This window comes from Hippopotamus amphibius, chromosome 2 (genome assembly GCF_030028045.1).
Source record: "Hippopotamus amphibius kiboko isolate mHipAmp2 chromosome 2, mHipAmp2.hap2, whole genome shotgun sequence".
NCBI lineage: Eukaryota > Metazoa > Chordata > Mammalia > Artiodactyla > Hippopotamidae > Hippopotamus > Hippopotamus amphibius.
This window is the reverse complement of record NC_080187.1, coordinates 100869486-100883010: the sequence shown is the minus strand read 5'-3', so window position 1 is coordinate 100883010 and position 13525 is coordinate 100869486. Positions and strand designations below refer to the sequence as shown.

The window sequence follows — 13525 nt, the reverse complement described above, 5'->3', positions numbered from 1 at the left end:
GGCCCGACTTCAGATCTCCTTTCTCCACCCTGTACTTTTCTTGGGGGCTGAGCATCTGTGAGGCATATACTTGCACATGGAAAGGAGGGCTAATTGCAGTCATTCGTCATCTTTCTCTGTGCTCTCTTGCTTACAGAACCTTGTGATCCAGGGAGCAGAATCCTGGAATGTTTTAAGTTAGCCTGTGTTTTTAAGAGAAACCTATCTGGGCCGAGGTCAGCATTCCTTTCAATTATGAAACTGCATATTATGTTCTGATGTGGAATGCAGGCGGTAACTATTTTTAAACCTAGAAATAACTGCACTTGTCATCTTCTCACAGCTTGAGAGATTCAGAAGCAGATGGCAAAGAGGTTGATGGTTGCCTAAGGGCGTATGAATGGCATCACATAGGATAGATAAATGTTTCCATGGCAATGGTGAATCTGCTGTCCTTGCCAAGTATGGTGCTTTCCCGTGCATTGGTGATGTTTAGATGTGCAGCTTCTTTCATAAGTTCATCCAACCTTCTGTGTGACAGCTGCATTCAGTGTATTGAGAAAGTGTAGCATCTCATGTTATTTTAGATAGTAACATGCATTTGAATCTTTGCATATTAGCAGTAGATTTAATATGGATTTTTTTTTCTGAATAAGTTAAGTTGGCAGCTGGTGAGAACATTGATTCATACGTCTCACAAGATTATAGAGTTAGGAAATCAAAATGTTAAGACTAGAAGTGACTTATGGAATTATCTAACACTGGAAAAGCAAATAGTTTTCCTTGTACAACAAACATAATCTGAAGAAAAACTGGTGATGCCTGGCACAAGCAGGAGACATATGTGGATGCGTGTGTCCATGAGACCACTCTATTCTGGTCCATCTTGCTTTAACTGAGGCTCTATAGATTACAAGTCTTGTCTGGAGTGTCAACTACTAGTTAATACTGGTACTAGGTTATACCTCTCTTAAGTACTGGTCCATGTTTTGTTTATCCCAGCTAAATCATATTATCTTATTATGTGGCATCTTTTTTTAAAATTATGGTATCTTCTCATATTTGTTTATATTGCTATAGAAACTTAAATTTATCAGAGCCAGCTGAATCTTGACATTCAAATACTGTGCTGAAAAAAAGAAGCACGGCAGTGATATTTACAGAAGGAAATACTAAATGAAACGCCTGGCCTGGGGGGACATGGATCTACATGTTGAACTCCATCAGTATAGACTAAGTGCCTGTGTATGCCTTGGTCATGAATAGTAAAACCAGAAAAGGTCACCACAGTGTTAGTATTTCCTACTAGGTTTAACCTGAACTTAAAACTGGTGCTTTCAGACCCCAGATTTTATAGCTGTAATACACTTTATCTTTTACCCTGCCCACAATACTAGGTGATGTGATCCTCAGGGAGGATTTTACATTTTTGTAGGCCCAATCGTCAAGCATTTTGTCAGGCACACGCTACAGGATTGGTACATTTTTGTTAATTGAATATTCTTTCAGTAAAGAAGTGTTTAAAGCACTCTGCTGTGAAAAGTCTCAGACATGTGAATGATCACAGTGCCAGGGCCATGTAACCATGTCAGGACACTGAGTATGTAGCTATAACAGAGTTCGACACCCAGACGACATAATTTCCCTTCCTTCTATGTGAGGCATCCAAAGAAATTGAAATCTGAATATGTGAAAGAGTGAGCAGAAGAAAAGAAAAATTAGGTGAATTATTTCCTGGCCAGGACCCTTTTCATCCAGTGACCCAAACTATAATTGAATGGTCTACACCTAAATAATTAGTAGCAGGAAGGTAAAGAGATGGGTGTGTTCTACAAGCCCATCTCCACCTTTTCTACAGAAAGAAGACTACATGGGTTCTTGTGTTTTTCACATAAGCTTTCCATCTTTCTTGATTTATTTTTAAACTTTTAAAGAACAAGCAAAGCACAAATGAATGATAGACTCTGTATAAAACAGGGCCCATGAAAAAAAGCATTGTAGTTTTCCCCATCACCAGCACTGGCTCTGCCCAGGCTGCATTGAACTTCATGTCCAAGTTCAGTTTGATCGTCCAGGAAACAATTACCAAGCTCATGTGTCCACAGCCTCAGGGAAGGCAAGTGGGGCTGATGACCAGATGCAGATGATCCTAAAGGGAAAAAGTAATTTGTTTCAGACTTGCTTTTTATTTCCCTTCTGTGGTTGAACATTTGTATTGGGGATGGAGTAGGAATTGGGTTGCCTGCATGGTTATGGTCTCCCAGCCTAATGCTGTGGAGATGTTGAAGGAGCTGAAGTTGATCTGGACAGGAAGGAGGCAGCATAATTGTGTTAAGTAATTTCTGCTGTCCTGATTACTATGAAAATCATTTGCAAGGCCAGCATACCTACATAATATTAATAGTTCAATAATAAATGGGGCCTGGCCTAAGTGGTTTACATGTATTGCCTCATTTGTCCTCATTACAAACACTGTGAAGGAAAGGTATTTTTATTATCCCCGTTTTGCACATGAGGAAGCTGAGGCACAGAATACGTATCTTCCCAGGCACTGAACAGCTCGTTAGTAGCAGAGTCAGAATTTGAACCTTGGTGGTATAATTCTTGCACGGTACTATAGGCCTATTTTATAGAAGTTAGAACATGTGCGTGTATTAACATCAGGAGGGATACTTCAGTTTGGACTTTGAGGCTTATATGAGGGCTCTGGGCTTCATTAGTTGTTTTTTTGAGAGCAAATTCTATCTGCACACACTTTGACTATAAAAGGCCTGGTTTCTTGGGCTTTCAGCTAGGTCTCAGAAAGGTCTATAAATAGAAGAACTAATGGCCGATGGCTTGGTGTTTTGGCAGCGGTTCTGTCTGAACACCCTCCAGCACGAGTGGTTCCGCGTGTCCAGTCAGAAGTCCGCCATCCCGGCCATGGTGGGGGACTACATAGCCGCTTTTGAGGCCATCTCCCCAGACGTCCTGCGCTACGTCATCAACATGGCGGACGGCAACGGCAACACCGCCCTCCACTACAGCGTGTCCCACTCCAACTTCGAGATCGTGAAGCTGCTCTTGGACGCTGGTACGTCTTGGCTGTCCCGACCGTCTCTTCTGGAACACGCTTGGGCTGTGGCTCCTCTCAGGGGAGTTGGTTGACCCACTGCTCGGTTCTGTGACCCTTCTAAAAGGCTTTCCCTGGCTTTCTCCTGTGATGTGGCAACAGTCTCATTCTTGAGTCATTCATGGGAGGCTTGAAGTTTAAACAAAACGGGGTGACGCAGATTCTAGATCTGTTTTGAAAGGAGGTGTTGAGGATATTCCTGCTGCAGTTCAGTGGCGTTCAACTGAGGTGTATCCCTGGTAACACACATGACTCATGTTCCCGCCTGAGCTGAATCACACAGGCTTGGTGGGTTCACTCTCAGGAGGCAGAACCCTGCTGCTGGGGCCAGAGTCACAGCTTTAGTGTTTGTGGGCTTCTCTCTCTGTCCTTGCTCCGTGACTGCTCTAGCCACCTAGCAGAGCTGTGCGGTTAGTCAAGATGGGTGCCCAGCAAAGCCGCTGTGACAGATTGTGGTAGGATCATCACCATTCCCACCAGGATACACCCTGTTCCTAGGGCATCAGCATAGAGAAAAAAAAAATGCTCTTCTTCCGCCTGAACCGTAGTAATGAGAACAGTGAAAATTGTTGTTCATAATTGGAGTTTGCCATTCCAGATTATGGCCAGTGGATGTATTAAACATGGAGTGAGGGGCTGGTACCTAGAAGGGTCCCCTTGAGAAACAGTGAGCTTTTAGTTTTCTGTTCCAGTGGAGCAGCCCTGTGGATACATTGAGTCTCCAAATCACTTTATTTTTGAAATACATGTTTTTATTTACTTCTAGTATGACTGATAGAGAAGTCACAGCACCTCAGTCTGTTATGAGAATAATGAGGACACAATGTGAACATCTGATTTAGAATATGCACTACCATTGTCCAGTTTTCCCATTCTGCTTCTTGACCCAACTGTCCAATTTTTTTTTTTTTTTTGCTCTGTTTTGGGGATGTTGGATTAATGCATAGAAGAAACCAAACAGATTTATCTTTTTTTCTCTTCTAAGTTTGCTTGTTCCCAGTTTAGGGGCCGTGTTAGGATAAAACTGTTCCCAGCTTAAGGGAAGGAATTACAAGCCTCCTTCCCTTTAGACTTTCCAGACTATAAACAGAGCTGGTGATACTGTCACCCAGAGTTACTGTTTAAACAGAGAAGTGGATAATATCCAGGAAAGCTAAGGACAAGATTTCAGGATCGCTCCTGAAAGTAACAGTTTAATCTGCCCTTAGAAAATTTGCACGGACAAGATATTTTGCTAAATTAAATGATTTTAATTCCATTGTTGGATGGCTTTGGTTAATCACCTTTCTGGATTTACTTCAGTTTTTACTGCTCACCATTTTAGACTGAGATTGTGGCTTTGGAAAGCGTGTTTGTGAATCTGGGATTCTAGCAGCATCAGCGAAGAGCCCAATGCCAGAGATACTGAGAAACTTCAAAGAGCGTGTCTGCTCACCTGCTTCTTCATCAGACAGCTTTTTTCTTTTCTTTTTCCTTTTGTATGTTAAAAAATACACACTATTGTGAATGCTGTTGTGTCCCTAGCATGCAGTTGTTTTAGAGCTGAAGAACATTTTCACGGTACCTTCTCTTCTCACTCCTGATGATGGAAACACCCTAAGCATTTTAATCATACCTGGTCACACATAAAAAAGCTTCTTTCCTGCATTCTCCATTCCTTTCATTTTATTAGAAAGTGCTGAAGGCATTTTTAAATGCCTGGAGGATAATTTAGGCCCTGAGGACTCCTTAAGAATTATAGGACTAGAAAAGGCCTGGTTTATTGAGTCTGGGAATCCCTGACAGTCTCTAAGGGACTTAACTGCAGTTGCTGTCAGACCACAGTTCCCAGAGCTGAATGTCATGTGATTGGAATTCTGCTCCTGAGGGCCCTGCACGCGTCACAGCAGCAGACTCAAGGTCTCCGAGTGAGCAGTGGGTTATGAGCAGGGAAGGCTACATTCAGCATTCCCTCCGGAAGCCTTTACAGATCCTTCCTTCCTTGTAGCTCTCACTGCCTTCCTCACTCCAAAATGGTGATTTCCCAGACGCAGATTAATACCTAGATCCCACAGTATTGTTTATTCTTAATAAAGCAGCCATTTCTTAGAACAGCCTCCCAGACCTCCAGGCTGTTGCAGGTCAACCACCAGTTGCAAACAAGAGGTGCTCTAAAAGCTTGCTGTCATTTCTCATGAAACGGAAGAAATTTTTTTTCTTTGGTTTGGTATGAAAACATCTCTCACACCTCCTTCTGAGTCACTCTGGGACTTTGACTACCTGAGGCCGTTTCACTAGGCTCTTCCAGACTCCATACCTTCAGTTCATGGGCACAGCTGACGCTGTTAGGAGATGGCTCTCCCCTAAAGAGACTCACGTCTTCGCAGATGTGTGTAACGTGGATCACCAGAACAAGGCAGGGTATACCCCCATCATGCTGGCAGCCCTGGCCGCTGTGGAAGCAGAGAAGGACATGCGAGTGGTGGAAGAACTCTTTGCCTGTGGGGATGTGAACGCCAAAGCCAGCCAGGTGAGTGCACTTGCCTCCAGGGTTTGTGCTGGCTGATGCAGCTCTGACGGGTGCCCCTGCCATGCTCCCACCACTGACCACAGTCCGTGCGGCTGCCCGGTGCTCCTCATGACCAAACACACCAGGGAAACACTGGCTTAACCTCACGCTGGAAACTTCTCCCTCCCTTGCCTTGCGCTGCCTCTGTTTGGAGCCGTGTGCGTGTAAACCGTGGGTCAGCCTGCCTGTAAGTGACGGGATCCCCACCAGCTACCCGGCGACCACTGCTTCCTGACTGTCTCTGTGTTACAGCGTCTTCACACCCCACACACAGTGCCCCTCATCCAGATGTGTTCACAGTTGACCTGTTTCCTTCTGAACTTCCCAGCTCTTTGCTGTCGTGAGACAGATCCTCCAGGGTAAAGGGAAAAATTAACTCATTACTTTATGGTCTTGTTTATTAACTCATAGCTCACAAGAAACTCGTTTTTCCAATGCCTGCCACCACCTGGCCCCAAGTAATTCCACGTCCACGTTTTCCCTTGTCAGCAGTCTCCCTCCTGCCCTTCCCCCAGCACAGCCCCACTGTGGGTCACACCCTGCCAACCCAGCATGTGCTTCTAAAGTCTGCAGTCGTTTCTTCCCACAGGCAGGACAGACAGCCCTCATGCTGGCAGTCAGCCACGGGCGGATAGACATGGTGAAGGGCCTGCTGGCCTGTGGGGCTGACGTCAACATCCAGGACGACGAGGGCTCCACCGCCCTGATGTGTGCCAGCGAGCACGGGCACGTGGAGATCGTCAAGCTGCTGCTGGCCCAGCCAGGCTGCAACGGCCACCTGGAGGACAACGTAAGCCGTCTCCATTGGGCATGCAGGCCAGGGGCCTGCAGGGACTCGAGGGGGAGGGGGAGTTCTGTGAGTGCTACTTGACAAGGGGAGAGAGCAGATCCTCCTTTATTCTTCTCGGGGATTTGTGTTGCCATCCAGGCCACGTCCCTTCCCAGCCCCAGCTTGGCAGCATTTACTGTGTGCAAACTAACACTCCCATTAACTAAAGCCCAGGACAGAAAGATAAACAGGCCTCACACCAAAATTTCTGAAAGGAAGAAGGTGATGGGCATGTTTGAGAACCAGTATACTGAAGGGGAATGCACAGATTTATAATACAGAATCAAATTCAGTGTAGGCAACTTCTAGGTGCACTGTGAAGAGAGGACCAGGCCCCTGGTCCATTTGGAGAGCCTTCACTGGGGCCCATCAGAGTGAATAATTTGTGACATTTCATCAGCTAGGGGATCCGGACTATCTTGGCTTCTTTTCAGCACATCTTCCCACTCCTCCTCCGGCTTTTCCCATCATCATCACTCTCATCTCCTTCCTCTCCCAGTTCCCAAGCTGTCCTATTCCCAGATAACCCTTGACTGGAAAACATTCTAAGGAAAGCTGCTGCTCTGGATGTGTCCAGACCAAAGGGCAGGAGGACCAATAGGTCACAGCACAGGAACTAGCATTTGGGTGGTGACGTGGTTCAAAGGTCCAGAGGTCCCAGAGGTCTGGCTGGGTTTGTTCTGTTTTTGAAAGTTTATCTCTGTAGAGTACAGGTTTGGACCAGAGCTTCCCTCAGCCCCGAACACTAAAAGGCTAGAGGGAAAACATGCTCCTTTGCACTAAATTTTAGATCCTAGTGGGCCCACGCCATCAGGAGGAGCACGTCGGTGCAGGTATTTACTGGCCGGAAGGACTGACTGGCTTCTGCCGTTGCAGTGACCTCCCCGGGAGCACGGGAGCTGCCGTTGCACCAGATTCCCTTCACTTCTGCTGCAGCGGAGGGCCTGTTTTCAACTCAGTTTCCTTAAGAACAGTCTGTGTTTCGTGTGCCTTGTTTTTGTTTGTTTGCTTTTACTTCTACTCTTAGCAAAGAACAGCTTGTAGATCTAGTAATAAGAGGCCATTGAGCCGCTGTGACTTCCAGAAATCCTGGCTCCCTCAGCCTGTTGGCTACTTCCTTATCCTTAAAGGAACAGGAGGGCATCCAGTTGGCCCCTGGAAGAAAAGTAACTCCCAGAATTCACAGTGGGAGGGAGGACCATAAGATTCAAACCACACACAAATGGTTTCCTGCTGCTCGTGACCAGAAGGGCATCCTTATTCTAAGAGTAGATAGAAAATAAGCTGTGCTGTTTTTTGTCTTTTTATTATTATTACTTTTGATGAGGTATAGTTGATGTCCAGTATGCTATTTTTGTCTTTCTTGGCGCATCTTTATATCCATCTAAATTCCTGCATTTTAATGGAAACCAAACATTTCCCTGAACATTTTTATTTCCCATATTTAGTGTTTCCTCTCATATTTCCATAAGATACATTTCTGCAAGGCAGCAGAGTTCAGTGCTTACATGTAGATGTGACTCGGAGCATTCTGCGGGGGTGGTTAGGGCTATGGGATCAGCTCCCTCCCCAAGAGGAAAGTTAAGAGGTCCTTGGCAAATTACAGGGCGTCCAAACAGATAACCACGCTACTTGACTGCTCATTTGTAATTATAAGAAAAAAACAAAAACACCTAAATATGTTTCTACCCCCCACCTTCGCCTTCTGCCCCCTGCTGATGGGCAGCCTGCTTTTGTTGAGGCTGTACGGCGTGCAGACCTACACACAAGCATATGGGGCAATGACAGAGGCAGTGGGGTGATTCTTGTCTGAGGGCAGGGTAGGGGCTGTGCCTCCGTCATCCTTGTATCCTTCAGGCTTAGCACCTAGAGGTCCAGAAGAGTTTCCTAAGGGACTGAACAAATGGCTAGATGGGAGAACCTTATCTAATCGAGAGAGTTTTGTGTTGTTACCTTTGGGGCTACCTGGAAGTTTGAGAAGTTTAAGAAACCCATCCTGCCTTGTTCTTTTCATCTCAAGGATGGCAGCACCGCGCTCTCGATAGCCCTGGAGGCAGGACACAAGGACATCGCCGTTCTGCTGTATGCCCACGTCAACTTCGCGAAGGCCCAGTCTCCGGTCAGTGTTCTGCACTTGGTGTTTGTAGACAGGCTGAGAGCCACCAGACTAATAGGCCCCCTTCCTCGGGGAATTGACAGGAGATGCAGGTTTTATGATGATTCTGAAAATCAAAGTTTGAGTCTGGAACTTAAGAATTCATTTTTGCCACACCTGGAAGGCCAGGAGTGATGATGGTTAGCACAGCAGAGGCCGGATGTCTGCTTGTCCTCACACTCTCACAGGAAGGGTTTATCCTGGACAGAATTATCCAAATGCCACATCTCCAGCCCACAAATACGTATCGTCTTCCTGGCATTTTTCTTAAAGCAGACAGTGAGCAGCAGCCTGTGGCCCCAAAGTTTACTCTTAGCCGGAAGTTGACTTTCCAGGACAGCTGGACGCGGCACTGCCGAGCCCGCTGGCTCCAGAGCTACTTCCGCTAGTGGACTGTGTGCTGTGTTCCAGCTCTCCTTGCTCTGGCTCGTAGGTGGAGCTCAGCTGTGGCTGGCAGAGTTCCTGTGTCACAGACGACACATCTACCTGAGGTCACTTATTAACCCCCAGTTTTTTTCCTTTCCTGGTCTCTAGGGCACCCCTAGGCTTGGAAGGAAGACATCTCCTGGTCCCACCCACCGAGGTTCATTTGAATGATTGTGTGCAAATGCCGTCCATTTACATGCCACCACTAAGCTGCTAATTGTTCCTGTTGGGCTGACAGATACTGAATGTATATTGTGCCTGAGCTCACCAGCACACAGAACGCAGAAGCCGAGGGCCGGAGGCTGGAGCTGCCACAGTGGAAGCTGAGCCAGCGGGAGATTGCTGGCCGGGCACACATGCCTCCCCTCTGGCCATCTTCCCTCTGCGTAGGGCACACTTGCTGTTGAGTCTCTGCTCCGTTATGTACAGTTGTAGAAAATTGGAACCTGATCTGAGAGAGCAACTTATGCTCCTTCTCTCCACACCCCACCACTGCTGAGAAGTGTCAGGTTCTCACTGGCATGGTGTTTTTAAACTTTTCCACAAGTATTTATATTTACTAAATGTGGAACCATTGGAAGGCTCTTTGAAAATTCCATTCCAGGATGGTTTTGTTGATTTTTTTCTTTTGTCTTTATTATTTTTAAGTAAGGACGTTGAGATGACTTTGATCATCAGTGAATTTGGCCTGGGCTGGTAGGTTTCTGGTTTAAAAATAAAAGGTGGAACTCTCGAAAACTGTAAAACTTAACAAAAGGAAGTATTTTCAGTTGGTTTTATCTAGATGGGTGTATCATATGACTTTTTATATAAAGGGTATCTATATAAAATTGATGCAGTATTTCAACTTTTATATTCCATAGTAATTGAAGACGTGAAGTACGACATGTAACATTACCATATTTTTATTAATAATTGCACAACTCTCTAATGATAAAAGTTGAATTGTGTTAGAGAAATTGGCTATATATTTGCCTCTAGAGAAACATAGTGTAGTTCTCCACATATTTATGGATTCCCTTACCCCATGTCACATTTACTTTGGTCTTATATGTATTTAAATGTTTGAAGTGCCTTAGACTCTTGCCATATTTTCAAAATAAAATTTCATTAAGCTCTTTTGTTGTCCCTGCTTCACGTCTGACAGCTGTCTGCCCCGATCCTATTGACTTACAGCAGTGGCAGCAGAAGCTGATGGATGGAGCTCGTGGGGAGGGTGAGAGCCCGGTGCACTGGTCCTGGGCCCCGACAAGAGGAGGAGACGTATTCTGAGAGACTACTCCGTTTCCCGCTCTGCTCATTACTCAGGTTGCACGTCATGAGTCTGAAATTTAAGACCTAATTAGGCAAACAGTTCATCAGACAGGTAACCTCCAAGTTAACTCCTGAGCTAACTCTTCTCAGGTGTGGAAGCAATGGTCCTTGACTCTGATTTGGGGGGCAGCTGCTGGGTGACTGGTTGAAACCTGCAGTGATGAGAAAGGAAAGATGAAGCTGGACAGACTTTTTTTTTAATTAATTTTTATTGGAGTATAGTTGCTTTACAATGTTGTGTTAGTTTCTGCTGTACAGCAAAGTGAATCAGCTATATGTATACATATATCCCCTCTTTTTTAGATTTCCTTCCTATTTAAGTCACCACAGAGCATTAAGTAGAGTTCCCTGTGCTATATAGTAAGTTCTCATAGGTATCTATTTTATACGTAGTATATATGTCAACACCAGTGTCCTAATTCATCCCACCCCTGGACAGACTTTTTATTTCAGTGTGCTATTGGCCCAGCAGCACCTGTTTTCAAGTCCCTTTTTAAAAAATAAAGGGGATTGATCCCTTTTCACTTAAAACAAAGAAGCATGGCAGCCAAAATGCAAACTAGGGGTTTTGGCACAGTTGCTGGTGGTGAACTTTAACCCAAGCCGTTTGTGAGAGCCAGGTATGTTAGAGAAATCTCACTGAGGCTTTTCTTAAGCTTCCTTTCCTTTCTTCCTCTCCTTCCTTCTTTCATTTATTCCTTCATTATTGAGCTTGAGAAAGAGGCCATAGAATAGATTTTTTCCAACAGGTGTGTCATCACAATGTTAGCACAGGAACTCCTGTTTCGTGGGCTCAGAGGTTTGCATCTTTAGAGAACTTGGAACTGTGAAAAGCGTCCTGGCAACTGAGGCCAACTTTGGGTGGTAACATGATGCTCTCCCAGCACAGTGCCAGGGCCACTGGGGCAGAGGGGCTGTCCTCATTCCTGACCCATGAAAGTGAGGTCATAGCTACCTGGAGTCAGGAGTGTTTCTTTCCCTCCCAGGACAAATCTGCTAGCTCTGGGATCTGGGCTAAATTTCAGTTCAGATAGTTTTTCAACCCAAGTTCCTTCAGACCTGAAATAGCACAATAAATTAAAGCAGAAGAGTTTGTGTTTGCAGGAAAGTGGGGCTGTGAGTTTTCTGCCCCTTAACAGCGTGACACGCCTTTTGAGCAAGGAGGGCTGTATCTCAGGTGGTTTGCAGTCCTGGGAGTTTTCTTTATTCCATTTGAGAAAGGAAGGCATTTGTATCATCCATTCATGAGAAAATGAATTCCTATATCTGTGGGCTGCGTTTCAGATTTCTTGTGCTAAGTTTTGCAGAAGAAAATGAGTGCTTGTTTTATTGTGGAATAAGGTATTTAAGGAGCTAACTTCTGGGTAACATATGTTGGCTCGTGCCTTGTTTGCTCTGCTAACTCTGGGCACTTAGAATGCTTTTTATCTTGGGATCTTGGCACACTATAAAAACCAGCCTGACTCTCCCCATTGGTACAGCTGCGATTTATTGAGGCACAAGTCCATAAAGGGATTTGTGGCAGGAGGCCTTGGGCAAGGTCCCCAAGTGAGGCCAGTATAGGCTGGAGACTCCTGAGTTTATTTTCCAGCTTAAGTGAAAAGAAGGCTAAACCTTTAAGTGACAGAGAGCCAACTTCCCAGATACCCTTGCCCTGGAAATTTGGAAGCTGAAGGTCAGAATCCTCCCTAAGACAAAAAGAATAAAGCAGTGGGAACCTTGAGACGTTAGTGTTAAAAAAAAAAAAAAAGTAAAACTGACCACTTGTCCTACCACCATTATGACCTAATGAACTAAAATCCTGTACTTATCATGAGCGAGGAGGCCTTGCTCTTGGCAGCAGCCCCGCAAACACATGAAGTGTTGGGCCCTTACCCATAAATTGCCAATACACGAATGAGAACAATGTTATCCCAGACTTCTGTAATACTGAAACACTGCAGATATGTGACAGCCCTTGCAGATAGAATCAGGTAAGAAAACTGCTGTTTTTTCCCCCAAAGGAAATAACATTTCTTTAAATCCTAATGAGTCCTTTTGGGGTGGAGGGAGCCTGCTGCAAGTAGAGTTTTTTTTTGTGTGAGGCTTTCGTGTGAACGTTCCCCTTTACAGCATGGGTAAAATCCAGGCCCTCCCTCGCCCAGGAGCTGCTGAAAATGCAAATTCTGGGCTCCACCGTGAGGATGCCGATTCTTAAGGTCTGGGAATCTGCGTTGTTAACTAGCGTGGCCTTTGGTCCACACTGAGGACATTTTATTATTCCTGAATTACGAGATGCCACCCATGTGTTCTTTTCCAAACAAGTTAGGTGGGGTGGGGAGAGCTAACATGAAACAAGAAGCATGACATTTAATCACGTATCTCTGGTGCATACCGTCTTTGTGTGGCTTTTTCCACGTTCAGTGGCTGCATCTCCTGGAGTAGTCATTCCCAGAAGACCAGGAATCAGGGCTGCCCTGAATCTGTTTTCTGTGTTTATGGGACAGGTGGAGGGGCTGGCTCCGTACATGAATCACGGCAGTTAAGCAGGCAGACGGTTCTTGGAGTATTTTCCTAAGTTAATCTTTTCCTTCCCCACTTCCTCATGAAGCAAGACTATTACTGCACAGGAAGAAGAAGGTCATGGCCTGTTGCTTTGGCTTTGGAATAAGGACCGTTTTCTGTTTTCTTTTTTACTGAAAGCACAATTCTTTTTGAGCCCTGGGCCTTAGCCAGAGACTATTTGGTGCTACTTTCTGCCATAAGGAAATTGCTAATCATATGTTTACTCTGTTCTTATTCAGCATGGCTGTAATTTAGAAGCCAGCTGATCATAAAACTGTATTTAAAGTACATTTCGTTGAAGATGATCGCCACAAAGGGATGTAACTGAACCGCTGGTCACAGTGTTCCAGAGCTACACACACTTGCCCTCCCTCTCCACCGAAGTCATGGCTCTTTCCCATGGGGAGGGGTCAGGAAGTCACATCAGCTCTTTAAGGGTGAAAGATGGGGTTAGTCAGCACTTGTAGTGGTGTCCCTAAGATACCTGGGGGCCTGAATTCTGGTGAGGATTTTGTAGAGAAGCTGGAAAGCAAAGCACCATGTTTTATGGGTGCGAACTTGTACAGATATGTCTGAATTTGAGGACATTTGGGGAAGAGCTGGCATTTTAGGAAACCA

At 45.3% G+C, this 13525-nt stretch overlaps 1 protein-coding gene across 5 annotated transcripts in view; it reads left to right on the top strand.

Moving 5' to 3' along the window:
* KANK1 (KN motif and ankyrin repeat domains 1) overlaps positions 1-9647 on the top strand; it is a 121758-nt gene extending 112111 nt beyond the window's left edge. For all 5 annotated transcript variants that reach the window (XM_057720143.1, XM_057720144.1, XM_057720145.1 and 2 more), the window contains 5 exons: positions 2833-3052; positions 5458-5600; positions 6229-6429; positions 8489-8587; positions 9158-9647. In XM_057720143.1, coding sequence (XP_057576126.1) covers positions 2833-3052; positions 5458-5600; positions 6229-6429; positions 8489-8587; positions 9158-9220 — 726 coding nt within the window. In that variant the 3' untranslated portion in view covers positions 9221-9647. The remainder of the gene's footprint in view (positions 1-2832; positions 3053-5457; positions 5601-6228; positions 6430-8488; positions 8588-9157) is intronic.
* Positions 9648-13525: the final 3878 nt, after the last annotated feature.